The 27643-nt window shown below is 58.3% G+C and overlaps 1 protein-coding gene across 7 annotated transcripts in view; it reads right to left on the reverse strand.

The window, feature by feature from the left end:
- FGD3 (FYVE, RhoGEF and PH domain containing 3) overlaps positions 1-26082 on the reverse strand; it is a 41190-nt gene extending 15108 nt beyond the window's left edge. For 4 of the 7 annotated variants that reach the window (XR_003523777.2, XR_003523778.2, XM_027616264.2 and 1 more), the window contains exons 1-14: positions 25503-26078; positions 17312-17463; positions 16130-16662; positions 11638-11727; positions 10625-10761; positions 10382-10504; positions 8980-9136; positions 6643-6781; positions 6122-6180; positions 4721-4867; positions 4312-4404; positions 2965-3044; positions 1902-1932; positions 933-1040 (exon numbers count right to left, since the gene is read on the reverse strand). Coding sequence is in view for 5 of the 7 variants with exons in the window: in XM_027616264.2 (XP_027472065.1) it covers positions 933-1040; positions 1902-1932; positions 2965-3044; positions 4312-4404; positions 4721-4867; positions 6122-6180; positions 6643-6781; positions 8980-9136; positions 10382-10504; positions 10625-10761; positions 11638-11727; positions 16130-16612 (1647 nt within the window). In the remaining 2 variants the exon portion in view is untranslated. Of the gene's footprint in view, positions 1-6; positions 355-932; positions 1041-1901; positions 1933-2964; positions 3045-4311; positions 4405-4720; positions 4868-6121; positions 6181-6642; positions 6782-8979; positions 9137-10381; positions 10505-10624; positions 10762-11637; positions 11728-16129; positions 16663-17311; positions 17464-25502 lie in introns of those variants that run through there. The other 3 variants (XM_027616267.2, XM_027616263.2, XM_027616266.2) reach the window with 3 other exon arrangements.
- Between the last annotated feature and the right edge of the window lie 1561 nt (positions 26083-27643).

Consider the following 27643-nt stretch of genomic DNA (forward strand, 5'->3'; position numbering starts at 1 on the left):
CTGGAGGGAACAGAGACGGCCGGCAGGAGTGGGGGCCTCTGGCCACGGACAGCATCCCCCAGCCCTTCCGTCTGACCACAGGGTCAGGAGAAAGGAAATCGGGCCCAGGGTTTGCTGTGACTCTGGGGAGGAGCTCCTCCCTGGCCCAGTGTGGGACGCCCCGGAGGCCAGCAGCCCCCCTTCCCCGCGACATCAGGCCACCCTCAGGAGGCGGCCCTGGGTTCTAGCTCCATCCTCAGGCCTTCTGGGGGTGGGGGCCGCCTGGTTCCTTGGGTACCACTTTAACCACAGGGATGGCTCTGAGTCCACAAGGCCTCTGTTCAAGGCAGCCTGGGAGGAATGCAAACTTTTTTTCTAAAATATATTCAGAAAGCGAGAAAAACAGAATAGATTTGATGCAAACATTAAGTGGCCAATAAGGCCGTGGGGAGGGCCAGCCAGGCCTGGTGCAGGGGACATGGGGTCGCTAGGCTGGGCTAGGCTGGGCATCCTTGGTTTCAAGGGTGCCTGTGGCGGGAGGTGGGAGTGAGGGACCCTTACTCTGAAGGGATGGGCGGCTGTGCCCACAGGAGGGGGCTACAGCCCCAGGGGGCCCCCAATGGGCAGCTGCAGCTGACTTCCCCCACCTGGCCCTGGGCAAGGACCCTGCCTCCTGGCTCCCCTCAGCCCCAGGGTGGCTCCGTATGGGGACAAGGGAGCTGCTCCCTGCTAAGATCCCAGCCCTACCTCACACACTGCTTCATGCAGTGCATTCTTCCTGCCTGCCCCTCGTGAGGCCTGGCCCCCATGTCAGTGCTCAGCAAAGGACAGAGAGCGCTGCCCACCTGCCAGCCCCTGGTCCTTGGCACAGGGAGAGATGCCAGCCCTTCTGCAAGGGGCCTGGGGCACATCCCCTCCAGGTCCCTCCCTTGCCCCTAGGTTGCTGTGCTCACAGGGGAATCTGGAGCGAGGGAGGGGTCCTCATCCTGGCCGAAGGAGCCACTGAAGGCCTTGAAGGTCTGGCTGTTCTGCTTGTGCCTCTCGATGGTGGCCTCGATGACCTGAGACAGAAACCACAGAGAACAAGGGCCCTCAGCGAGCTTGTCCTGGAGGGCAAAGACCAGCGCGCCTCTGTCCCCACGGACAGGCCCTGTGGTCACGCACGTCCCTTACCGACCGGACACAGGTCCCAGGCCCACCCCGCATGAGGCTGGTGCCCTCCCACAGCGTTCCAGGCTGCCGCAGATGCTTCCCGGACACTCTGCGGGTTTGCGGACACGGTTCCGTTTCCCGCGTTGGCATGTCCCCGTCTGTTTGAATTTCTTTTCTCTCTCCTTGCGCAAATTTCTATTCTATGAGTTCTGGAAGCCGCAAGGCCTTCCCAGTTAGTGCTATACCAGGCTCCTTGCCTCAGCCTCTGCTCTGACCTTTGCCCTCATGGGCTTTGGTCTCTGTTCCCTGCGTCCCCCACTGCAGCTGGTCCCGAGCCCAGTCTGCTCTGGCTACCCCGGGACAATGACCACCTCCCTGCCTGGCTACCTCTGGAAGCACAGGTCCCACCCTCTAACCAACTGCTCGTCCTATGTAACCGCTGCTTCAGCTGGCTGGCGGTGGGGAGAGGGTGATGGTCCCCTTGGGCCCTCCAGGGAGCGCAGATCCAGCCCCGGGGTGAGGGTCCCTCCCTGCTTGCCGGCCCACAGCCCTTCGCGTTGGCTTATTTACTGGGGTGCTGCGCAACTGAACAGACTGAAAAGCTGGTTGCATCTGAAGGTACTTAGGGTACTTCATCCCTTTAAGGCGGATGGACAGGTAGGCAACGCCTGGGGGGTCACAGGGCCACTCCATCCCTTGCTCCAGCATGAAATGGCCATACTGCACAAGAATTTGGTCATCTGATTACTTTAAAATTTTAGGAGCTTCACCTGAATCCATTCTTTTTTCTCCTCTTCCGTCCTGTGAAAACAAACACAGTATCTTATCAACCCGGTCTTAAACACCATTAACCACCACACTCCTCTCAATCCTGGGGCACATGCCCGAGCTGCTCACAGACTCCACGTGCAGCTCAAGGCCTGGAAGACCATCCTTGAGTGCTCTGGTACACTGTGGGCAGGCGTGTCCAGGTGGACTCAGGTGTGGGGTCAAGTGTGTCCACGTAGGGTCAAGTGTGATCAGGTGGGGCAGGTGCGGAGTCAAGTGTGATCAGGTGGGGCAAGTGTAGTCAAGTGTGCCCAGGTGAGGTCAGGTGTGGTCTGCAGACCCCTCTGCTGTGGATGTAAAATCAATACCTCCCTGGACCACAACAAGTCTTACAAAGATCCCACATCACTGGTGGAAATGAGAGACAGGGTCTCCCACACACTCCCCCCAGTGAGTGCACAAGCCTGTCACACACTGCAGGGGGTGTGACAATGGCCCCCAAAACTTAAAGCAGATGTGCTACCTACCCTCTGAGCAACAGCTCTACCTCAGGAATCTTTCTGACGGACAGAAGGACTAATACGCACAAAACGGGTGTGAGGATTATGCTTGCAGCAGCTTTTCCCACAGCAACCCGGAAGGAGCCTGGGTGCCTGTGAGCAGGAACTGGTAGGTGATTGTGATGGAGAATTACGCTGCTTCTGGAAACGGGGCTTGGCTATGGGACGATTTCTGGCACATTAAATGAAGAAAGCAAGAAGCAGAACAGGCTATACGGTAAACAGCCGTGTGTGATTTTAAAACTCGGGACACGTTCGTACACGCAGAAATTTGGGAAGGACACCTCAGAGGTGATTAAGAACGTCTGCTGGTGGGGGGAAGAGGAAGGCAGAGGCTCAATTTTCATCAACTTCACTTTAGAACGGGTACATTTTAAACCACAAATAAGAGAATAAGATGAACCAAAAACAACACAACACAACACAAAATTATCGTGTTTAGAAAAGGAAGCCATCAGCTAAAACGTCAGCTCATAGCAGCAGATGCGGGGACGGCCGCCTGTACCGAGTCTGCAGCTCCAGGGACCGTCTCCTTCCCGTTATGATGAATGTGTGGGCTGCATTTGGCTTGACGATATCCTGCACCTAGAGGCCCAAGGGCCAAGGACAAAACAAAACAACCGGTTGTTTAGCGGGCCCTGAGCGGCAGCCCCATGCTCTCAGACACGGAGATCTTTCTTGAGGAGGCAGCCAAGCCCTCCCACCTGCAGGGCTTCCCAGCAAGGCGGCCACCAGCCCTGGACAAACGGAAGCTTTCTCACCATGGCACCTGAAGGCCCCTGAGAGAGGAATGGGAATCTTAAAAGGGCCACGAGGCTCTGTACCTCGCTGCAGGGGTCTCTGATCCACCAGCCCGTGATGGGAAGCCTCCCGATCCCCGACTCCCCACCCCCAAGACACTTGGCTGGACGGATGTGGCCCTCAGGTCCCCCACTGTCAGCACCACAGCCCGGCTGTAGGGAGATGGGGGCCCAGCCAGAATCTGGGATGGGGCCTCACAGCAGGAATTTCCCAAATGCCCCAGAGTTGAGAGCTTCTGTGTTAGCACGTCTAGTTACCTATCCACCACTAATTTCTTACCTAAAAACACCTACAAGAATGATTTCTTCTAACAATGACAAAAAACATTTTTTTCCACAGTTTTTACTTTTAATGGTGTTTCTTAAGCTGGGGCTCAAAAATTTCAAAGTAAGAAGTATTTTTCTTGTATCACTAAGGCAAACCTTCCCATTTTAAAGCTGAGTACTTGATTTAGTCAGTACTTGTAAAGCGGTGGTTAATTCAGAGCCCTCCCCACAGGAGAGAGGGTAGATTCCAGCTCTGCGGACCCTGTGCAGGAGACACCGAGAGGCTCAGGAGGCGAGGGACGGCAAGGACAACATGTCATCTGGACCCTGGGCCTGCGGAACCTCCTCTGGACTCCAAGACGGCCCAGGAGAGGAGAGCGCACGGACCAGGGGACCAGGAACTGGGCAGGGAGGGCACCCTGTCCGCTTTCACCCCAGGCTTCACCTTTGGGTTTGTAAATGGGGCTCTAAGCACCAACCTCACAAGGACAGAGGTTGGCCCGGACTCCAGTGCTGTCCTTTGTCCTGCAAGCACAGAGCAGCAGTGCCCAGGCAGGTGGGCCAAGCAGAGGAAAAGGATGCTGCCCACACCACGCACAATGCCAGGCTGAGTGGCGCTCAGAAATGCTCAGGCCACATGTGCGTCACAGACAGAACCGAAGCTCGAAAAGTGGGTGGCAGGCCAGGTGCACAGTGGTGACCACCCTCCAGCAGCCAGAGCTCAGTGTCCCCACCCTGTCCAGCGCCCTGCCAGGGGAGCAGATGACAGGGAAGGGCTCACCCACCTGGAGGCCCGAAATGTCCATTTTCTCCCGGACACTGAACTTCTGGCCCATGAGCCGCAGTTTGGGCACACAGTAAAGAATCATGCTGTTGAACTGAAATCAGGAGAGGTACAGGGTGAGGGGTGCCAGGAGGCCCGACAGAGAGGAGGCAGGGCATGGCTCTGCAGCTGGGCTGGGCAGGGCGTGGCTCCGTGGGGAAGGGCGTGGCTCTGTGGCGAAGGGCGTGGCGTTGCGGGGGCGTGGCTCAGGGAAGGGCTTCGCAGATAGGGCTGGGCGCGGCTCTGTAGTGAAGGGCGTGGCGGGGAGGGTGGGGGCGTGGCTCTGTGGTGAAGGGCGTGGCGGGGCGTCGCTCTGTAGTGAAGGGCGTGGCGGGGAGGGCGGGGGCGCGGAGCCGGGGGCGGGGCCTGACCAGGAAGAGGTGGCGGTCCTGCGCAGTGCCGTTCTTGGCCGACAGCTTCTGGATGGGGCCCTCCTTGATCAGCTCGTTGGCGGGGTTGACGATGTCCTCCTCCCCACCCAGTCGCTCGTACACCTCCAGGAGCTTGTGCATTTTCTCCTGTGAGACAGACAAGCCTTAGGCCCGCGGCGGCCTCGGGGGTACCCGGGGGTGAGGGGAACCCCGCCCTGCAAGCGTGGCCCGTTATCAGGGAACCAGGATGGGGCGGCGAGCAGGTGTGCTGCAGGTGGCAAGGAGCCCACCCTGAGGGGAGGCCTCAGGCTCTGTCCACATCCCTCAGAGAGGGAAACCCCTGGGGGTTCCCCCAAACGTCCACAGGCTCCACGGGAGCTCATGACCACGGAGTTTCAAGAAGCAGTTCTATGGCTTCCATCAGATTTAGTCGTGGGGAGGTGGAAAGGGAAATTTGACAGGACCCAGAGTGAACCATGACCTGTCTGGGTTGCAGTGGACACCCCACCGTGGGCCAGATCTCAGGCTGGTCTGTCCCAGGGGCCCCAGAGCAAACCTGGGGACAGGCAGCTAAGGAAGACACGGGACTGGACCACACGTGGCAACGGTCGTGCTAAAGTGAGCGACTGCCTCTCGTTTCTCACGTTTGAGAGACGTGGGGTCAAACATTTCACTTTTCTTCCTCTCAAAAAACAACAGTGCCCGTGTGAAAATGAACAGGTCTCAAGATTGGGAGACACTGGGGCTGGGTGGGGACTGTGGCAGCCTAGAGAAGGGCTGAGGGCACAGGCTGCAGGGCGGGGCTTACAAGGTTTCCCAGTAAAGCCAGGTGTTTGGATTCTCCTGTGAACCGCGCTGATCTGTAATTCTGGGCGAGGACTTAGAAATTCTGCCAAGGCACTGTGCAGGCCACACAAGGGACAGAGCCACCTGGGTCACCACAGGGCATGGGCTCCCGGAGAGCTCCCCCATCCGCAGACCCCAGGCTTCGGAGGTGTTACATCAACAGGGGATGCCATCCCCTCCACCTCTGCGCTGTGTCTGGAGGTGGGACCCTCGGGAGGGGAAGTTTAGACGAGGTCACAGTCTTGGGGGTGGGGACCCCACAGTGGGGTCGCAGCACTGACGGGACACCAGCAAGCACACTCTGCCTGCCGCGTGCAGACGCAGGAGGAGGCCCCACCCACATGCCAGGGACAGAAGTTGCTGGTACCCTGCTGTGAGATCCACACTGTGGCGTGAGCCCGTCTGTGGGATCTCGTTCCAGCAGCTGGAGCTGGCTGAGACGGAGCCTAAGAGCTAGTAACGGGCAGGCCTGTCTGGCTCGCAGCGGAGCCCCCGTCCACGGCTGGGGTGCCTGTGGTGGGGCCCTCGGGCATCCTCCAGGAGCCCCACACTCACCATTTTCCGAATGGCGGCATTGGAGTGGTTGGCAGCGGTGGAGATGAGCTCCAAGGACCCTGCAGAAGGAAGACGCGGAACCGGGCTGTGGGGTGCCTGCTGGCCTCGCCAGGGGCTGCCCTGCTCCCACCCTTCCCGGTGGGTGTCTGGGGCTGCTCACGAGGCCTGACCCAGGCAGAGGTGGGGCCCCGCAGACACAGTCCACTTGGTGAGGGGGTCTGCTGGGGCTGGCACCCTACTCCCCATGCTGCACCCCCAGCCCCACGAGGTCCTTCCTGGGGCCTGAGCTCTGCCAGCATCCAGCAGCCCCCTCCCCAGAACCAGGGTCCTCCCCTCACACGGCAGTGGGGGTGAGGCGGTTTTCCCCTCGCAGTTACTTCCCGAGATGTGCCTGGGGGGCACTTGGCGATCTGCCCCACTCTGTCCCTGTCCCTCTCTCTCCTCTCTCTCTGTGGGTTTCCAGCAGGGGCCCCAGCTCCCACTGCCCAGCAGCCCCGTGGCCTGGCAGCAGCTAGACTCACTTTCTGCATCCTTCCGGTCGGGGGCGTCTCCTGGGAGCCTCTTCAGATAGTCCTTGAGCAGCAACTCGTAGCGTGGGACCCTCTGCACGGGCTCCAGCATGTGGTGCTGCAGCGTCAGGTTCCCGCACACCTCCTGCTTCTGTGGGGAGACAGGCAGCCCGTGGCACCTGCAGACAAACGTGTGGGCGCCCCACCCCGTTTCTGGCCTCCACGGCACCTGCACCCTGCTGACTATAGACCACATTACAGCAGAGTAAACCAAGGCTTGGAGAGACTGAACAACGGAGCAAGGACCCAGACACCCCGTGCTGGCTTTTATACAGGTCCTCGCAGGAGAAAACTAGTCCTTGCGCAACGACTTTCCTCATGGGTAACCCCCCCCCCCCCCCACCGCATGTTCACTCACTCGCTCACTTGCTTGGGTGCTAGAGGCTGGGCCTCTTCCCTCCCTGGACATCAGGAGCTCTCCCAACAGGGGGACCGGTGGCCTAGAAGCCGCTCTGAGGGGCTGCATGCTCTGATGTAAGTGTGACCCTGAGTGCAGGCAGGGGTGGGCGCTCAGCACTGCTCACAGGCTCCCCAGGCCCTTGGCCACTGCACCAGCTCCGTGCTGTCCTGCTGGGGACCCTGCCCTTGCTGCCTGCCTCCTCTTCCTGCAGGTGCCCCGGCACGTGCTCCTTGGTTGAGACCCTCCTGCCTTCCCCCGCGTCTGCTGGGGGGGGAGGGTACGCTGTCCCCCGCTTCTCCCCGCCTGCCACCCGTGCCACTCAGGGCCCACAACGGAACAGCCTCCAGCTCGAAGGACACGACAGGGCCAGAGAAGGCCAGTCTGCAGCTATCACAGAAACAATGCTTCCCGGGGAGAATTATCAGGGGTGACCAGGAACAGGATATTCATGGAATTCCAAAGTATCTCCCTGCAAGAAACTTCCTAGGACTGTGGGGCACACCATGGGGTGGGCACATGCTTCCTGGGAGAAGAAACCATGATGCACCTCGTGCTCTAGCGGGAGTGCACAACCCCCACACCTGCACCTGCCTACGCCTCCAGCCTCCTGGTGCTCGGGCCAGTGGTGGATGCAGGCAGCGCGAGCTCCCGGTTCCTGCTGGTCACTCAGGGCTGTGGGTCAGCCACAGGCACAGCCAGGGAACCTGGAGGGGGCGATCCGTGTGCACAGCTGGGGCAGGCCCAGACCAGGGGTGAGGGTGCTGGGGGGAGGAAGGACTCGGCATCGGAACTGTCCTCTCTGGGCAGGGATGGGTTGCTGAGGGATGCAGGAGGCATCTAGGACTCCACATTAGGAAATCAGGGGTCACCCGATGGCCACAGGATCTGGGAGAAATGCAGAAGGCTATCGAGGAATGCATGTATGTGTGAATGCACGCGTGCACACACGTGTATGTATGGTGTGTGCACAGACGCACCATGTGATGTTCAAGCGCAGCACTTAGGGTATACGGGATGTTGCAACAAGAGGCTAACTATTCACAAAAAGAAAACTGGACTCTTACCTCACACCACAATCCACCTGGAAACTATTCTGGAATAGCAAGTCTAATTTTTTTTAAATGAAACTGTATCAGTAGAAGAAAACATTATCTAATCGTGGGATAGAAAATGCATTTATAAGCATTACTTTGAAGATTTTTAAAAGCATTATTTTATTAAAAAACTGGTGAACGTGGGCGCCTGGGTGGCTCACTCAGTTAAGAGTCTGCCTTTGGCTCAGGTCATCCCTGGGATCGAGTCCCATGTCGGGCTCCCTGCTTGAAGGGAAGCCTGCTTCTCCCTCTCCCTCTGCCCCTCCCCCTGCTTGTGCTCTCTGACAAATCTTTTAAAAAAAAATCTTAAAAAAAAAAAGAAAAAGACCTCACTTTAAAAAAAAAAAACAGAACTGGTGAATGTGGCTATTTAAAAAACCAAAAATTTTGTTTTGGAAACATCATAAATAAAATTAAAAAATAAAAGATCAACAGGGAAAATAACTTGTAAGATACAGGACAGATAACAAAAGATGTTCTTAACATATAAAAACCCTGCAAATTGATAAGGAAAAGCAACACTGAAGAGACAATAAAGGGCTGTCTGCAGGAAGAGAGAAAGAAGGGGGACACGCAGGTCCCCACAGGCCTGGTGGCCAGGGAGGCACCTCGGAGGCGGGAGTCGCAGTCGGCCCAACAGTGAGGACACAGGTGACACACCCTCCCGTGAAATGACAACAAGGATTTGTGTCCCGAGTGACTCAGCAGAGCTGGACATGCACCATGGCGTCACCAAACTTCCCCGCGCTCGAGCAGGACCGCAGCGCGTGCCGTGCAGCCGGCCGGGCCACCTACCTGGATGCCGTGGACAACGTCCTTGAACACCGGCGAGCGCTGGGTCCAGGTGCTCACCAGCTCCACGGCCCGGTCAAAGTTCTTGACGTACTCGCCGTACATCTTGAGGAATGGGGCCAGCTTCTGCAGGATGTCCCCGAGCCGGGGGTTCGTGTCCCTTTGTTGGGGAGAGAGGTCATCAGAGAAACAGCTCGGGCCAGGGTGGGACAGGGACATCCCCCAGAATCCATGGGGCAGCGGCCCAACTCCCAGCGCTGTGTGATGGTGGGCAAACCGGTCACCCTCTCTGAGCCTTACTTTCCTCCCCTGTATCGTTGGGGGGGGGGGGCGGGGAACCGTGTGTTACACGGAGGTAAACGGGAGGACCACATGGGCCCTCGTGCGGGCACAGGACCGCTGCTCCAGGCCAGGGGTGCCAGTGGTGATGCGACCACTCAAATGACAGGCCGCGCATTAGAGAGAATCCGTGAGGGCCCATGTTACCCCCTAGAGGAGGCAATTTCAGGAACAACGGGACAAGCGATGCTGGCAACGTCACGGGAAAGTAGCAGGTTAGTAGCAAAATCAGTGTGGACAGGGATTTGAGAATACATTTCAAGAAGCATAAAATATACCAATAGTTTTTAGACCTTGGAACCACAGTTCTAAGGGGAAGTGACCCTAAAGACATCATCAGAAAGCAAGCGAGCATGTACACAAAGCCATGGCGGCGGCATCATGAGAACGTGCTCTGGCGGACGTCCCCGGAAGGCAGGCTGCCAGCGAAGGCAAGTGGGCAAGCCTTCTTCCTGGGCTCCTTCCCTGCAGTCTGTGCATGAGGAGTCTCTCGGGGCCTTGAAAAGAAAACCCATTTTTAGCAAGTGTGGACAGAAGGTCAATCGGGCCCTGGGCTGTAATCAGTGGCCTTGGGGACACAGTATAACCTGCTCTGCAGGGGGAGGCTGCTCCTCATGAAGACCCACAAAGCGACAGGGACCCTCACTGGGCCGGGCAAGAGAAGGGACGCCCGCTAGTCAAGGCTCCTGGCCTCTGTGCCCTCACTTGCGTGGCTGCAGCTGGAGAATGGGCTCTTGGGGACCCAAGGGGCTGAGCTCCTGACGCCCCCAATGCCCCGGAGACCCACGCTCCGGCTCAAAGTCAGGCCGGAGAAGAGAGGGAAAAAGCACTGGGGCAGTGGGGGAAGCACGTATCATGAACAATGGCGGGGGGAGGGCCACGCCTGTGATGTTTTATTATCCTGACGCCCAGTAGGGCGGGTCCCCCGGAGAACGAGCAGACGCGGCCGAGGGACAGCACACCCCTGGGGGCAGCCGGAGGATCCACGGTGCCCTGGGAAGGGGAAAATCTCTTCTTAAAGCAAATGTGCAGTAGACCCGGGCGGGGGGTGGAATACCGCTGCTACCTCTGTTTACTTGCTGTTTGGTGTGCGGATCCCACAGAGTCTGAGCGGGTATTAAAATCGCTCTGATGTGCAGACGGAGAAGCTAAGGCGTGGGGACACTGCGGGTCCGGGTTGGCCAGGACCCTGCAGGGAAGGAGCCAGGGCCTGTCTCTCAGGCACACGGACTCCGACTGAGAGGCTGCTGGCCACGAGAATCCCACACAGCTGCGAACGGAGTCGCTGGGAACCAGGAGCCGCACTCACCACTCCTGCGTGATCCGCGTCTGCAGCTCGGGGAGAAGGAAGTGCCCGTGGAAGCGAGAGATGGAGGAGATGTTGGAGAAGATGCCTGTGGTGACCTCCGAAGGGATGCCAGCTTCCGTCAGCTGGGTGCAGAAAACCTGGGGGTGCAGAGGCCCAGGAGCGGGCGCTGAGGGAGGGGCTGCTGCCGCTGCCTTCATGCAGGGGGCTCGGGAGAGGCTGCCACGGACTCCTGTTTTCTTCCTTTTTTTTTTTTTTTTTTTTAAGATTTTATCTACTTATTTGGTGGAGAGAGACACAGCGAGAGAGGGAACACAAGCAGGGGGAGTGGGAGAGGGGGAAGCAGGCTCTCCGCCGAGCAGGGAGCCCGATGCGGGGCTCGATCCCAGGACCCCGGGATCACGACCTGAGCCGAAGGCAGACGCTCAACGACTGAGCCGCCCAGGTGCCCCTGGCCTCCTGTTTTCTTAACGAACCTCAGCTTCATCAGATGGGCTCAAACCTACGGTTTTAAAGCAAGCTCCCTTGCAGCTAGGGACCGCGGCTGAGGCAGACACAGTCCTCTGCTGACGGGGACAGACCGTCCTGCCTCCGCCCACCTCTCAGGGGAACCGGAGGGTCCCGATTCCCCTTCTCCGCTCTGTGAGCTACAAACAGAAGCAACACCTGGCAGAACTCTGGGTCCGCCGGAGGTTTACTTCCTGTGCTCCTAAACCCCGGGCTGCTACCAGGACAGCAAGATTTCCAGAGGCCATTTACATGCTCAGATAATGCAAATGCCAAGAAGAACCCCACCCCCCCGCCCCCCCACCGCCCAGGTGACAGGACAGGACCTTCACCCCAGAGCCCCAGGCTCAGACAGCAAAAAAGAGTTTCTGGAGGAGACTCACAGTCGCCTGAGTTTTAGTGTGAAGTCACTCCTACTCCGGCTGGAAGGCCTAGCCAGCGCTAAGAGACAGGGACTTTGCCTCTGACACTGGCAGCGCACAAAGGCGGGATCCCACCCTGGGGGCTACCTGGTCTAGCAGGTGCAGCCGCTGCACGTAGGTCTCCTCGGTGTGCAGGAGCTCCTGGGCGATGTGGAGCAGCTTCTGGGGCTCAGAGCACTGCAGAGAGAAGAAACACGGTGCCCTGGGGAGGCGGGGTCTGACACTGGGGGCCATCAGGGGACCTGGGGGCCGGAGGAGGCCACTAGCACTGGGGCAGGGGGCTCAGCTCTCACAGATGGACTTTTCGGGGAGGTTTCTGGGGAAGGCACAACAGTTCCTGCCAACCCCCCCCCCCGCCAAAAGCTTTGCATCCCAGAGACAACTCTGCCCCCTCCCGAGACCTTGACCACACAGCAGCCACATCAAAATATTCTGTGGCCTGCTATCAGCAAGATGGCTGACTAGAAAGCTACAGGCCCCCCCTTTCCCCAGAGACATGGCACCAACAACACACAGACCACAATCCCTCCATGAGAACTCCAGAGAAGAGCTGAGAAGCTACCGCCCCGAAGCACAGTAAAACCAAGAGGGGATTCCAGCAAACGGGACACCCGGCAACAACCGGCATGCCCTTTTGTCGCCCTCCCCCAGGCACCATAGCATGGCCCACGGGAGAACGTAGTCCCTCCGCTGAAGGGCCCCGTTCAGGACAGAAATGAGGCGGTGAGCCGCGCATCCAGCGCCCTGGCTGGTCTGGGGGCCGCCCGAGGAACTGCTGGCTCCTGTCTGCCGGACTGGGGACGTTACCCGTGCCAGAGTTTTGAAAGCCCTAGAAACAGAGGCTAGCTGCGCCTGCGAGAGAAGGCTCTAAGTTTAAGGTGTTTTATGTAATTTCAATAGTAACCACAAGGAAAATATCTACTGAATATACACAAAAGGAAACGACAAGAGAATCAAAACATACCATTACAAAAATTCAATGAAAAATAAGGCAGGCTCTAAGAAAGGGACAAAAAAGCCATAAGATATGCAGAAAACAATCATCGAAATGGCAACCGTCCCTCGCCTAAAATTAATATAATATCATTTCTTACTTTTAATTTCTCTATGCTTGATAAAAGATAAAATAAAAAGATACATATGTCCTTTTGCTTTAGGTATATCTCTTACAAGAAACACATCATTGGATTTTAATTTTTAACCCAATATGAGAGTACTGTTCTTTTAACAGGGGACTTTACCACATTTTTTGGGTCATTATTGATATATTTAGCCTTAACCTCTTTCATCTTGCCTTAAAAACTTTTTTCAAAGTTTGCTTGTTATTGTTAGGGTGATGTATGGAATTGTCGAATTACTATAGTGTACACCCAAAACTAAAATAACACTGTATGTTAACTAACTGGAATTGAAATGAAAACTTCAAAAAAAAAAATGACAACTGTCCCTCCCTATCAGTAATTACTTTAAATGTAAACGGATTAAACTCCCTAATCAAAAGACAGGATTGGCAGAATGGATTTAAAAACTAGCATCCAACTACCTGCTGCGCACAAGACACTCACTTCAGATTTAAGGACACACACAAGCTGGAAGTGGAAGGGGAAAGATCCAGCATGCAAACAGAGATCAAACGAGAGTAGCAATGGGTACACTGGTATCAGAGAAACAAGACTGTAAGTAAGAAACCGCTACCAGATACAACGAGTTACACCATATGATGATAAAAGGACCATCTCTTGGAGAAGACAGAACAATTACAAATACTTGGGTACCGGGGCGCCTCACAGGCTCCATCCGGAGAGTGTGGGACTCTTGATGTCGGGGTCATGAGTTCGAGCCCCATGTTGGGTATAGAGAGGACTTAAATTAATAAAAAACTTTTAAAAGTTCAAGCAAGTATTTATGCACCAAACCTTGTAAGTCCTAAATATAGGAAGCAAACTTTGAAGCAGCAGCATGGTACCGGCCAGGACATGCAGACAGAGTGTCAGTAAGGAACAGAGGGTGTGAACAGACACACAGACACAGACCCCGCCACCCAACAACAGGAGAAGGCACATTCTTCTCAAGTGCACACAGAAGAGTCTGCAGGACGGTCTGCATATCAGCCTCCCAAACAAGCATTAACAAACTTCAGGTTGAAACCATATAAGGTATCTTTCCCAATCTCAATAGAATGAAACTAGAAATAAATAGCACAAGAAAAACTGGGAAACCCAGTGATAGGTAGAAATTAAACAACTCTTCAAGAATGGTGGAAGAAGTCACAGAGGAAATTAGAAAAATAGCTTGAAACAAACACCAAACACCAAAACTTATGGGACGTAGCAAAGGCCACTCAGAGGAACGTTCATAGCCGTAAATGTGTGTGTGAAAAAGGAAGAAAGATCTCAAATCAATGAGGTAACTTCACACTTCAAGAGATTAGAAAAAGCACACACTAAACCCAAAGCAGTCAGAAGGAAGGAAATAACAGAGATCAGAGATAAATGAAACAGAGAACAGAAAAACAATGGAAAAAATCAACAGAACAGAGTTGTTTTTTGGAAGGATCAACAAAATTCACACACCCTTAACTAAATTAAGAAATAGAGAAGTCTCAAATAAGTAATATTAGAAATAGAAGAGGAAATAGTACAACCGACATCACAGAAATGAAAAGGATCAAGAAAGACTGATGTGAACAATTATGTTCCAAAAAAATGGACAGCCCAGATCAACAGATAAATTCCTAGAAACACACCAGGACTGAAAACATGAAGAAACAGGAAATGTGAATGACCAACAATGAGTAAATGCACTGAATAAGCAATAAAAAAACTTCCCAGCAAAGAAAAGCCCAGGACCAGATGGCTTCACTAGAAAATTAATACCAATCTTTCTCAAATGCTTCCAAAACACTGAAGAGGAGCCAACACCTCTAAGTGCCACCCTGATGCCAGAGCAGGCAGAGACCCTACAAGGACGCTGCAGACGGAAAGCCCTGGCGCAGACTGACACCAGCAAACCTGACTCAACAGTACAGATGAGGACCGGACACCATGACCAAAGGAGGTTATTCAGGGCCTCAACACATGATGAGAAACCCTCATGATGACCCAAATCGACGCAGAAGCAGCATCTGACAAGATTCACTGTCCCTCTGTGACAAAAACAGCAGTAGCTGGGACTTCCTCCGCATGACAAAGGCTGACTTCCCGCCACCTGGGTGGGGGACGAAGGCACAGGGCCCCGGGGCTCCAGATGCACACCTCACCCCGAGGGCCAGGACGGGCCAGTGCTGACGGAGCCGACAGACAGACCCAGAAGTGTCGGCATCTCTGCATTACAGACACGAGGGCTTGGGCCTTCCCCCAGAGCCTGTGTGGGCAGGAGCGGAGCAGGCCTGGGGTGTGCACTTGCCCCCAACCACCTGGGAGATGGGGGCAGCCAGCTGAGCTTCCCCCCGCCCCCCCCCAACCCTGGGAGCACACCTCGAGAGCCACGGGTGGTGTGGCTCGCAGTAACCACATCACTCAGTTTCTATGTGGTAGGATGTCTGCACATCTTGTGTTCTTGTTGACCCAAATGGTGTGCTTTTCACGCAAACCAGCCTCCGCAGAACCACCCCAGCCCCTCCGTGGGCTCTCACAGGCTCCCCTGCCCTGGTCACCCAGGACCAGGTGCCACACATCTGGGACAGCTTCTGTGCAGGCAATCCTAAAGCTGCTCACCCTGCTTCACCTGCTCCTTCCCACAGAGACCACAACACAGGCTCTCGCGCACATTTCCACCCTCCCTGCTTCCTGACTCACTCTGGTCCTTCACAGGTGGCCCAGGGGCCTGGCCTGCCCCTCCTCCTAGGAACGGTAAGTAACAAACTATCTTTTCATGACAGTTGTCCCCTGATCTATTGGTGTTACCATACCCAAATAATAACAAAACCTAGCTTCAAACACGCCCCGCCCTCCGAAGTTGGCTCACAACAGTGCGGGCACGAGGCTGCCCTTGGCCCACCCTTCACCCGCCAGGCCTGTCTTGTCGCCAGTACTGTGTCCACCGGGCCAGTAGATCTGGCATCTCCTGTGCTGCTCGTGGGACCCGGTCACTTACACCATTCTCCCCGCACAGGCAGTGTCTCTGAGCCAGGGGCCCCTGGCTTCATTTCCTCATCCCCACACATCCCAGGGCAGAGCTCAGAGCCCAAGATGCTGTCAGGATGCACATGGGCTCTCGCACAGCAGACCCGCCATGCCATGGGCACAGCTGCTTCCTGGGGCGTCTGCTCGGGGCTCCGTTCCCACCCCTGCCACGCCCCATGGTGACCCTCGGTTCCCCGTTCATAACACAGGAGCTCTGCAAGGTGGGCAGCCAGCCCTGGCAAAGGATGTGCTGGTGGCTCCGTGAGCAGCCTACCACCATGGCCCCAGGGGTGGGGTCCCTGTTCCCGTTTGGACACAGAACCTAGGCCTGGGAGTGAGGTCACCACCTGAGGTGCTGGGGCCCCTGCCCTCCCTGCCGACCCATCGCCGGGCCTCTCTGACCTCACAACCCCTCAGAAAAGCCCCTGCCACCCCAAGACGCGAGGGCGGCCTACCTTGGCCAGGTCCGCAGGGGCCTCCGGGGGGGTGTTCTCGGGGTCAGGCTCCTCACCGCTACCTTCGCCCACGTCGCTATCGGCCGCCTCCTGCAGGGCCTTGCCTTCTGGGGCTGCGTCTAGGTGTGGCCCCAGGACTGCGGGGCCCCGGCCTGCCTCGCTGCCCTCCTCACAGGGGAACTGGTCGCTAGCCATGCTGCAGGATGGACTGTCGATCCCACTGTCCCGGTTGGGGAGTTTAGCAGCACCGTTCAGCTCCCCCGAAGGGCCTGTGCCTGCGGGGCCATTCCCTGCAGCAGCTGGGCTGCCAGGGCTCCTGGGGTCAGGGTCCTTGCTGTGGGCTCTAGGCCCGAGTGGCAGTGCTCGCAGCTTCCCTGGGTCTGCCCTCGGGAGCTCCAGGGAGGAATAGCCAGGCCCAGAGTTCGGCTCCCCCAGGGCAGCGACAGGGGCCTGGGCTGTTGATGAGCCCCCTCCTGACTCCATCCTCACAGCTAAGCTGCCTGAGCTCCGTGGGGAGCTGGCCGGGGGGCTGCCTGTGGGGGGAAATGAGCAGGGTCAGTGCCAGCCAGGCTTGGACCACCCCTGCACGCAGCCCAGAGCGCAGCCCCCAGGCATGTCCCCCCAGAGAAGGGCGGAGGTGGGAGCGGACCGTGTGCGAACAGCCCACACGGCTCCAGCTGGGTCCTGTCCAGACAGGCTTTGGGGAATGGCAAATGGAAAGCATTTTAAAAATAAATTTCTTCTGTTTAAAAAAAAAAAAAAAAAGGAAAAGAGACAGAGAAAGAGAAGGAAACAGGGAGGAAAGGAGGAGGGAAGGAATCCCACAGCGTGAAGCCACCTGCCGCTCGACATATTTAAACTACACGCACAAGAGTAGCCATGGTGAGCGTGGCGGGTCAGGTCAGCTGGGTGCTCTGCTCTGCTCCCTGGGGTGTGGTTCTGAGGGCCCCTCGGCATCACTGTGGCCCGCACCATCCAGACCCTCCCCAGGCCAGGGAGGCCAAGGCTTTGCCCCAGATTCCCAGCCCCCACAAAGCTTCCTGGAGCTGCTTGTTGCCTTCCCTGCCCCCCCTCCTGGACGCCGTCGCAGAGGAGAGGCGAGTGAGGAATCGTGGGAGGGGTGAGGGGGACGGAGCCAGGGAAGATCGACATTCCCCAGAACCTTCCTTTGACCCCACTCACCTGACGCCCAGGTCTCCAGGGAGGGCTCTGCTCTTGGCTCCCTGCCGGCCACGCTCGGGGTCTGGGTTGGCTGCCTCAGGCTGTGAGCATGAGCGGGGCTGGGAGGTCGGCTGAAAATCTCCTTCCTGTCCAGCAGGTTTGAAACAGGGGTCCTGAAACAACAGGATAGGAGCATGAAAGCTGCCTTCTTCACCGCACCTGCAGGCGCCAGGTGTCAGACCAGCTCCAAAGGCAGAGAGTGGAAGGGCAGCTCCGTGGCCCCGCCCAGCATGGCCAGCCCTGGACAGGTCGTGGGCCGCAGGCAGACGGAGCTCGTGGCCTCCTGCCTGAGTGCAGGGGCAGCTCTGAGTGCCCAGCCCGAAACTCCAGGCCAGAACTGACCATCCCCGCCCGTAGCGCCCATGCCAGGGAGGTAGGGACCCACCCGTTGTGTAGACGGCCAGGGGGCACCTCCCAGCCACACCCAAGCACCCTCCTGACACCTGCACACACAGGCACCCAGGGCTCACACCCACGATCACCCAGCGGCCCACAGCTCCAGCACACACTCCCCTCCAGGCTGAAGAGCCATCCCTGGACACACGGCTCTCCCTCACTCTCACACAGAGCCATAAACGTGTCCAGAGCCTGCCCCTCGGTGCCTCGCAGGCGGGAAGACCTCCAGGCAGAGAGCGGGAAGCACTGCTGCCACACTGGAACTGCTGAGCCGAAGAGGCCCTGGCTCCGCCTGTGACGCCTGGACACACCGCACAGCCGGCTTGCCATGTGGCCAAACTGCCCCGGGGAGGACCTCTCCCTAAGTGACGGCAAAGCCGGAGCAGGGTGCACACGCATCGCGGCCCCTGCCATGTTCCTGACGGGCTTAACGGGGAGAAATAAGAAGGGCTCCAAACAGAAAGGACGTGCTTTTCTGCATTCCTTTCATAGCACAAGAGATAAACCCGGGTTCCCTGCCCAGCACGCAGACATGACACAGCCCTGCAAACGCGCCGGTGGAATGCCGGCCACGCGCTCAGCCTCTGTGTGTCCAGTGTGGCCTCTGGACGCAGGTGGAACCTCTGCAACCCCACCTCAGGGTGCCCGCTTCTGGTTGCCCTCTGCCAGGCAGTGAAGCACAACGCCCCCAACAGGTGAAAACTGGTGCAGTGCGCCCTCAGTCACCGCAATTCCTGCAGGGACAGGGCCCCGCATGGACCCGAGGGACAGTGCAGGAGACCAAGCAGGAGGAGGTCTCAGGGCAGAGCACTGGAAGGAAAGCCCCTTCAGGGGGCAGAGGCTCCCCACAGGGAGCTCTGCTCAGGTCCCAGGACGCCCACCCGTTTACTAGCAGCATCACTGCTTCCCCGAACAGTGCTCTGAGCCGTGACGAGAGCTCGAGCCAGGGCAGCCGTGCATGCGTCCACAGATGCGGACACACACCTCCAGCTTCCAGAGGTGAAAGCCGCCAAGTGTGAGCTTGAGGCCTGCAGGAGGGGGACTTGTAGACGCTGTAGAAGATGAGCAGGTCTGGGGGGAGAGGGGGACAGCAACAGAAACCATCCACACTGAAGCGCACACAGAGAGCGACGTGAGCAAACGTCCTGCAGCACAACATACATGTAGCTGGAGTCCCAGAAGGGGAACGGGCAGGAGGTGTCTGCAGAATAACGACCACCATGGTGAATCCTAACAAACACCAAGGAAGATGATACACAAACCTCTCCAGGACACTGAGCGATGGCTCCGGAGAGACCTGTGCACAGTGGAAGCCGACGGGCAGAAGACAAGGGACACACCTGCCTTTCCGTCTACACAGAGTTCCAGGAGACACACATGAACCTGTGGTCTGGGATGATGCACGGGCTCTTGCCGTCGTGACTGGGGAGACCGTCTCACGGGTACGCACGCATGTTGAGACATCAGGTTTGCACCGTGCACACGCACGGTCCACCGTGTCAGTATACCTCACAGATGACGATGCCTCCGACTTGAGCCAACTTGGCAAGTCGATGCTCCCCAAGTGCCATCTTTTTTTAAGTTTTCATTTATTTATTTGAGAGAGAGCACGGCGAGAGAGCAATTGCACAAAAGCAGGGGGAGCAGCAGAGGGAGAGGGAGAAGCAGGCTCCCCACTGAGCTGGGAGCCGGACACGGGACTCGATCCCAGGCCCTGAGATCATGACTGGAAGGCACACACTTCACTAAAGTGAAGCCACCCAGGCGCCCCCCAAGTGCCACTTTTACAGAAGGGACAGGGGTCGGGCCGAGCACAGGTGGCAGGCCCGCAGCCTGGGGAGGCTCCAGCAGCCCTGGTGCCCACCTGGTCATTCCTATCCGGAGGAGTGGGGTGCACCCTTCCCCTGGAGACCTGTGAGCCATGACCACCTCGTCTTCCAAGGGCAGCAGAACCAGCTCAGCCAGACAGGAAAGCCCAAAGCTCAACACAAAGATGTCCCACAGGGAGCCGAGTGTGGGGTACAACAGTGGAGACCACTGCCCCCAGTCTGATTCAGGAAGCCGCGGGATGCAGCCCATGGTCTTGCTCACCGCGGGACTGGTCTCCCCACTGCCTTTCCACGTCCAAGGTCAGCACCAGAGAAGGCCAGCCCAGGTCCCACCTGCCCTCCACACTGCACAGGGGAGCAGGGGCTCTGGGGAGGGAACACACGTACGCACACGTGCCCACACCTACACACGTGCTTCCGTACCACACACACGTGTGTGCACACATGCACCACGTGCCAGGAGCCGTTCTCAGCACCTCTGTACACTCGCTCACTCACAGACACCAAGGTGGGTGATGTTCTGTGTTTCAGATGAGGAAGCCAAGGCTGACCCTGGCCATGCTGGCCTGGAGAACCAGCCCCTGGACTCTGGGCTGGGCTCCAGGCTCATTCTGACACATCCAGGGCCAGGGTGGGGGTGGGTGCGAGCACAGGAGGAGCCACAGAGCTGTCGTCAGCCATCTCTCTCTGGCCCTGGCTCTCACCTTAGAGACGCTGAGCCCTCAGCTGAATGAGGCTGGCTCCTGCCAACCCCAGGAGACTCCGCCAGGGCCCGGAGCCCCGGACACCTTAGGCTGCTACCACCCAGCATCAAAGCCCCAGCACCGAGCCTGGGGGAGGTTCGGGCGCTGGAGAAGGATGGAGAAATTAAATGCGCAGGGCGCTGTGGACCACTTACGTGGCTCTGGAGCTCTGGCACTGCCCGGTGGCTGCCTGAGACAGGCATGGACGGTCCTGCACATGGGCCACAGGGCCGAGCACTACCCAGCCCCACCTGCTGCTAGATGTTCCCTCCTCGGGAGCAACACGGGCACCCGGCTAGAGCCCCCGCCATCCCCGTCTCTTGCCGCCTGGCACCTAGCATCCTGTCTGCTCCCTACTGACAGCAGCTACCTCTGGTTGGCCTCTGAAACTGTCCCACCTGACCGGCACCAGCCCCAGGATTGTTTGAGATGACGATGCTTAGTGGGGCTGCTCTCTCCCCCCACCAAGCTCAGGTGGTTGCTCACATGCAGCAGGTCACCTGAACAAGTCTGAAAATACACAGGGAGGTCCCTGTGCCACCACACCTGCACACAGGTCCACGCAGGGAGACGAGGCTGCAGAACCCATGAGGCCATGTAGCAGTAACCAGAGCTGCTTCGCTCCAGGGTCAGGCTCTGGAAGCACAGCCCTTCTCCTGGGGCCTCAGCCTGGGGTCTCCATCCTGTCCGCTGAGCACACAGAGATTGGCACAGACAGTGGGGTACCACGTGCTCTGGGATGCTGTTGGGGTCAGTGAGACCTGGGGCCGGGGCCTGCAGGGCAAGCTGAGCACAGAGAAAAGGAGACAGATCAACAGGGCACTGTCCCTGTGTGCTGGGACGCCCTCCTCAGCTCATATCATCGCTTAAAGTTACTGTGCTTTCAAATGCTGTTTGAGTGACACGTCCTTTTTAGAAAACTTAGAAGTTGCGGAAAAACAAAAAGGAAATAAAAGCTCCCTGTCCCTGTGGCACTGGGATGCCTGAGTGGGCAGTGGCCTGTGGGCTGAATGGCCCAGTGGTGGCTCCTAGGGGGGCTGCAGGTTTTCTTAGAGATGCTGCTTTTGTTCCAATACAGAATTCCAACACCTGGTCCTCAAGAACGCTTTTCTCCCAGGAGAACTGCAAGCAGAGAATTGAACAGATACGTGCGCGCCCGTGACCACAACCGCGTTCTTCGCAGCAGCGGCAGCTCGCGTGCACAGTAGCCACAGAACGTTCCTCAGCCCGCAAGAGGCAGGACACTCTGACACCTGCCACAGCATGGACAGGCCTTGCGGACACGAGGCTGAGTGCCCGTCCCAGAAGGACAAGCACCGTGTGAGGTCCCTGGAGTCACCAAATCACACAGACTGGATGGCAGGTGCCGGGGGAGGGGGGTAGTGCTTAATGAGGACACAGTCTCAGTTGGTGAAGACGGAACATTCTGGAGACGGACAGGGAGGATGGCTGCACCGTGCGAACACACGTAAGGCCGCTGGACAAAGTGGTTTGGATGACAAATTTTATGTCACGTGTACTTTACCACAGAAAAACAGCTTTAGGAAAAGAACGTGTTTTAGAAAATTCTCATCAGAAGCTGTGTGAATGAGGGCTAAGACAACAGTGATTCAAACGCCTAGAACTTATGGCCTGCCTGGGTCCTGGCCTAGACTCGCACACCCCCAGAAACCCCTGGGCGCCCCCGCAGACACGCGGCTGTGGCGAGGGCCTGGCCCAGACCCAGCGCTGCCTGAAAACCTCCTGACCTGCTGCTACTTATACCGCCCCGGCCCTGCTGCCCTGCCCTCCAGAGACCCGGCCCGGGGGGAGGGGGTTGCTGACACAGATGGGGGGGCGGGGGGCCCTGACACAGATGGGGGAGGGGGCTGCCGACACAGACCCAGAGGGAACAGACTGCGTCCAAGCTCCACCAGGCTCCCCCCATGTGGCCCCCACCGAGTGAACAAGGGCCTCATGGGGCTTCCTGTGTGGATCCAGGGAGATGGTCGTGCATCGTGCTGCTGACCTGAGGCTCGGCGCCAGTGATGGGCTGCTACCACTTACCAGCTGGGCCTCCGGGGACAAGTTGCGCTTGACGATCCTCAGTTTTCTCCTCTGTAAAACGGGCATAACTGCCCTGCAAAGTTCCCAAAGCCTGAGGCGGCGCACAGCACTGGACCCCACCCGGCCACATCCTATGTGTTTGGCAGCCCAGCAAACATACACGGCCAGAACAGCTTGCCAGGCTGATGGGCTTCGGCCACTGACACAGCCTAAAGCTCCCAGGGCCCTGTCACCGGCTCCATCCTGCAGGACTTGCTGAGGCCACGCCAGGGCACAGTACCGATGATGTGTGCCCAAAGCTAGCTTAACAGAAGCTCCCAGACAGCAAGCCCGGAAATGCACTGGGTCCCGCGCAAGGAGCCATGACAGAAGAGCTGGCGCAGGCTCATGGGACCACATGACACGCAGAACACATGGCACGTGGGTGCACAGCACGCAGGTACACTGCACGCAGGAACCATGTGCACGGGGCCGCACGACACATGGGACGCGTGGGCATGGGGCCGCACGGCGCACAGATGCACACTACGCAGGAGCACAGCACACAGGACGCATGCACACGGGGCCGCACGACACGCAGGACGCACACGCACGGGGACGCACGGCACGCAGGTGCCCAGTACTCGGGTGCACAGGACGCACACGCACAGGGCCACACAGCACGCAAGACGCACGCGCACGGGGCCACACGGCACGCAGGTGCACTGCACACAGGACGCACGTGCGGACCCCGTGGGCTTGCAAAACCGACCACCTGAGCTGCTTCCGCTTAATCTTTTCACTTATACATAATGTTCTTCTTTTCCTTCCTAGTTTTATTTTCTACTATTAACACTCGCATTCTCGTGTGCTTTATTTGTATGTCCCCTTCTGTTTTTGTTTCGCTGTCGTCCGGGGCTGTAACTACAGACACCAAATCACTGTGCGTTGTGGTGGAGCACAGACCGGTCCCCACGCAGCAACCAGCTGTGCAGCAGAACAAGCTGCGTCTGGGCGGGCCCGCGAAGCTCTGGAGCCCTGATGGTGACCTAGTGTCGGACCCGCGTGCACAGAGCAGAGGTCCTAGGCCGACCTCAGGCACCCCGGGCTCCCCATGCTTATGTCTGAGACATTCACCATAAGACCTAGTGAAACGAACAGACGAGAACCTTCCAAAAGCTTCCCACTGCACGGAGATCCTGACCACGCTCCCGGGGCCACCCTGTGTGCATGCAGCCTGGCCCCACTCACTCCAGGGGTCAATGCCGCTGGGGATGGGGGAGGCTCCGCACGGACACCCCCCACACCCCCCATCACTCTCACTGCTGCCCTGGGACCCCCGCCTGGGGTCATTCTCACTGCCGCCCCAGGGGGGAGGCCTCCCCACGAGGACAGGTCTCATCTGACTGCACGGTGACCTGCCAGGTTATTGTGCAAAAGGGAGACCAGGCAGCAGGTTCACTCTCCCAAAGCCACACACTCGTGGGGGCTAGAGCATCACATCCTGGGTGCACATGCACTTCATGGGGGTCCACTGGAGCCCCCAGAGCCGACGGGAAAGGTCAGTCACTGCCCACCTCACTGGATGCCTACGTGGTGACCAATCATCACCACCATACCTGTGATCCCAGACGGAGGGAACAGAGTCCCAGGGGAAGGAACAGAGTCCCAGGCGGAGGGAAAAGCATCCCAGACAGAGGGAGCAGGGCAAAGGAGAATCAGCCCAGCCATCTGGAGAAGTGTACCTGGAGACTGAGGAGGTAGAACATAGGGGTTGGAGCCAGGATGGGTCTCCCAGCCGTGGGCAGCCAGGGGACCGTGCAGGTGAGTGATGCTCCATTCAGGGCTGGTTTCACGTGTCCTACAGTCTGACTTCCACACTCACCCCCTTTACTGAGGTGCCTCACTCTCCTCATCTGTCAGTGGGGGTCATGAGAACCCACTTGGGACAGGTATGGAGGATGTGGGGAGGCCGGTGCTCCCAGCAGCTGCACCACTGTCACTGTTCGGAGTCCAAGGACATCCCCATCCCTGGGCTCTCGAGGGGCTCAGGGCAGCAAAGCCCCACACGTCAAGGCCTCCATTAGCCCCCCATCTGAGCTCTGGCCTTCACAGACCAACTGAAGGTCAGGCCTCTGTGGGTCAGAGCACACAGTCCTGTCCAGCTTCGGGGGCCCCTGAACTTTTGGAGGTGCTGGCCTTTGTGGGGAGACAGACATCAAAGCCAAGGAGGGGAACCAGGGCCTCTGGCCTGCAAACACCCAGCTGGAGACAAACCACTTCCTCCCCGCGTACCCGACCCCGCCCGGCCCCAGCGAGCTGTCAGGCTCTGAAGGTGTAAGTGGGGCCCAGCTGGGCAGCATGCAGGCCAAGGCCCAGGGCTCCCGATGTCTCCTCTCTTTTAGGAGTAGCCAAGTGCTCAACCAGTTGCCTGCAAGCCCTGAGGGTCCCAGGAGCCAGGTGCTCTGAGTATAGCCGCACCCCTGAACACACCCCCGCTCTGCACAAACACGGCACCGTCTGGCTCCACCCCGCTGCCTTCCGGACGTTCCCCCCCAGGAGTCGGCGCCTGGAGTCGGCAGGGTGGGCATCCCAGGGTGTCCTCCTCCGCAGTAGCACCACCACAGCCAAGCCCCATCGGTGTCTAAACTGCATCACATTGCCGAGGAACCTTCCAGAGCCACACATTTTGTGAGAAGGCCTACCCTCCTAGGGACTGCGTGGACCACTCACCCTTCCTCGGCCCAGGTAAAGGAAGACCCGCATTGCCCAGGGCCTCGGGGACAGGTGCGCAGGCTTGGCCCATGTGGGGGTCACCCTGACCCGGGTCAGCCTCAGACCCCGGCCCCTCCTGGGCTCAGTTCATCTTAGCAAGAGTCTGAGGCGCCGCAGACGACACCCAGTGCTGTCCCGGCTGATGGCACGCTTGCTGCAGGCTGTGCCTACAACACGCTGGCTCTTCACAAATCAAGCCAGGGGTACCCCAGGAGCCAAAGGAGCACAGACACACCACTCACCCACCGCCACATGGCTTCCTGCCTGGAAGCCACCAACCCCCAGCTGCTCCTGCTCTCAACCCCCTCATCCCCAAAAGTGCCCCTTGCAGGAGCTGCACAGGCCCTGGGGGCCACTGAAGACCCCCGAGCTGGCACCACTCACCTGCTGTCCCGGGAGGGCGCACTTCTGCCCAGGGCTGACTTCAGGTTGCAGCAAAACACAACTTCCTTTTGCGGGTTTTGCAATACGGGTCACCAGAGACGGTGCCTTCGCATTTCCGCATCGTCACACGCCCAAGTTCACCGGTTCCCCAGCTGCCTCCTCTGTGAAAATACAGCCCAGGCGGGCTGGAGAGCTGTCCAGGCCCACCGAGAGCCTCTGCACCACGGCCTGGGGGGTTTAACGGCGCCCTGAGCCGTCCCAGGGTGGAGCCTTCCCCCTCCACCTCGCCTCATGGGCTTCTGGGCACAGACCTGCGGGTACCCGACACCGGGACCCTCAGGGGGTCCAGCAGGCCTGAGCAGGCCCGGGGACCCTCAGAGGAGCACCCTTGTCACGGGGCAGCTCGGCGACCCCAGGAGAAAGTAAATGCACGAAGACGTGGAATCCCACAGAGCTTAGAGCGTGAGCTCTGCATGCGTTCCAGCAGTGGCTTGTTCGTCCCGCCCTGCACGCTTCTTGAGACACAAACGGATTTCTTTGAGCCTTGGTGTCCTTGTTGCTGGCAGGGGGTCACCGTGGAGCCCCCCCCCAGGGGCGGCGCCTCGCAGCCAGGGAACACGCGAGCGTGAGGAAGTGGGCACAGGGCGGCTAACAAGGGCGTTTCTCCAGCCCACGCGGACCCGCCGCGCGCATGCCCAGAGCGCACCGTGGCGGCTGCCCACGCACTCCCCAGGGCTGTCCGCCCAGCAGGGTCACTCCCGTGCTCAGTTGTTGGTGGGGGGGGGTGGTCAGGCTGCAGACACTACCGTCTTTCCCTCCAGATAGTCCTCCTTTTAGCCCAGGATTTGAGGAAGTCTGTGAGGAAGGGGCTGACTGACCGGTCAGTGGTAGCGCCGTGCACACCGACACAGGTGCGCCTCCCTCCAGGCGCGGGAAGACCCAGGTGAGCTCGCATGGTGCCTACCGTCCGGCCCCCAGCCGCCGCTGAGGACCAGCGCTGCCCCACCCAGCAGGTGACAGGACGGTGGCCCCTGTCTCAGAGGCATTTGGGCTCACACCCCGGCTCTCGGGCTGAGAACCTCAGAGCCTCAGGTCCTCTGCCATAAAATGGAAAGGAGACGGGGCGCACAGAGTTTTTGTGGGGAACGAGGGCGTGGCCTGTGGCGGGGGGAGGGGCCCCCCAGGCGCCAAGAGCAGCACCTGCCACCTTCCCCAGCACGGCCCTTGCCTGCTGACACCTCCGAGCCAGGAGACCCCAGAGGGACAGAGCCCTGTTGCACAGAAATGGCCTACGGAGGCAGGGCTGCGTTGGGGCAGCAGCCCAGGTGTCACGACCCAAAGGTGATGGGCAAAAAGTGGAGTGGGGTGCAGCCTGGCTGGAATGCATCAGGCGGGGCACCTCTCGGCCTGGGGGGCGGCACCATCCAACAAAAGGAACGCACTAGCCCTCGTGTTTCATCGGATAGAATATTAAGCAGCATACCATGGCCCCTCGTGGCTCTTTCATCGGCACTTCCTTGAGCTCAAGAGCGTGGGACAGTGGTACGGCTTCCACTTTCTCCTAGGGAGTGGAATGAGCACGTGGGCTGGCTCCCGGCAGCAGGCAGGGCCACCAGAGCCATGTGCCTCCTCCAGCCCTGGCCCCTCATTAAACACATTGAGAATTAATGTGTTTATTTCTTTGTAAACAAAACATGTCAGGATAACCAGATTCTCGGGCCACCTGGGTGGCTCAGTCGTTAAGCGTCTGCCTTTGGCTCAGGTCATGATCCCGGGGTCCTGGGATCGAGCCCCACATTGGGCTCCCTGCTCGGCAGGAAACCTGCTTTTCCCTCTCCCACTCCCCCTGCTTGTGTTCCCTCTCTCGCTGTGTCTCTCTCTGTCAAATAAATAAAATCTTAAAAAAAAAAAAAAAAGGATAACCAGATTCTCTCTCCTGCCTTTTAGGAGAATTCTGGGCACAAACAACATTAACATTCAGTGTTTACTGAACACGTTGTGGCGCCGCAGTTCGGATCCAACATTCCGTAGTCTGGTATTCTGCCAGGCTCACTTCTGGACAGATGGAGTCCGCTATGTGGGCACGGACACTGGGAGAAGGAGCCCTCTGCACTGTCTTTGCAACTTGTCTGCACATCTAG

Source organism: Zalophus californianus, chromosome 13, assembly GCF_009762305.2.
Source record: "Zalophus californianus isolate mZalCal1 chromosome 13, mZalCal1.pri.v2, whole genome shotgun sequence".
NCBI lineage: Eukaryota > Metazoa > Chordata > Mammalia > Carnivora > Otariidae > Zalophus > Zalophus californianus.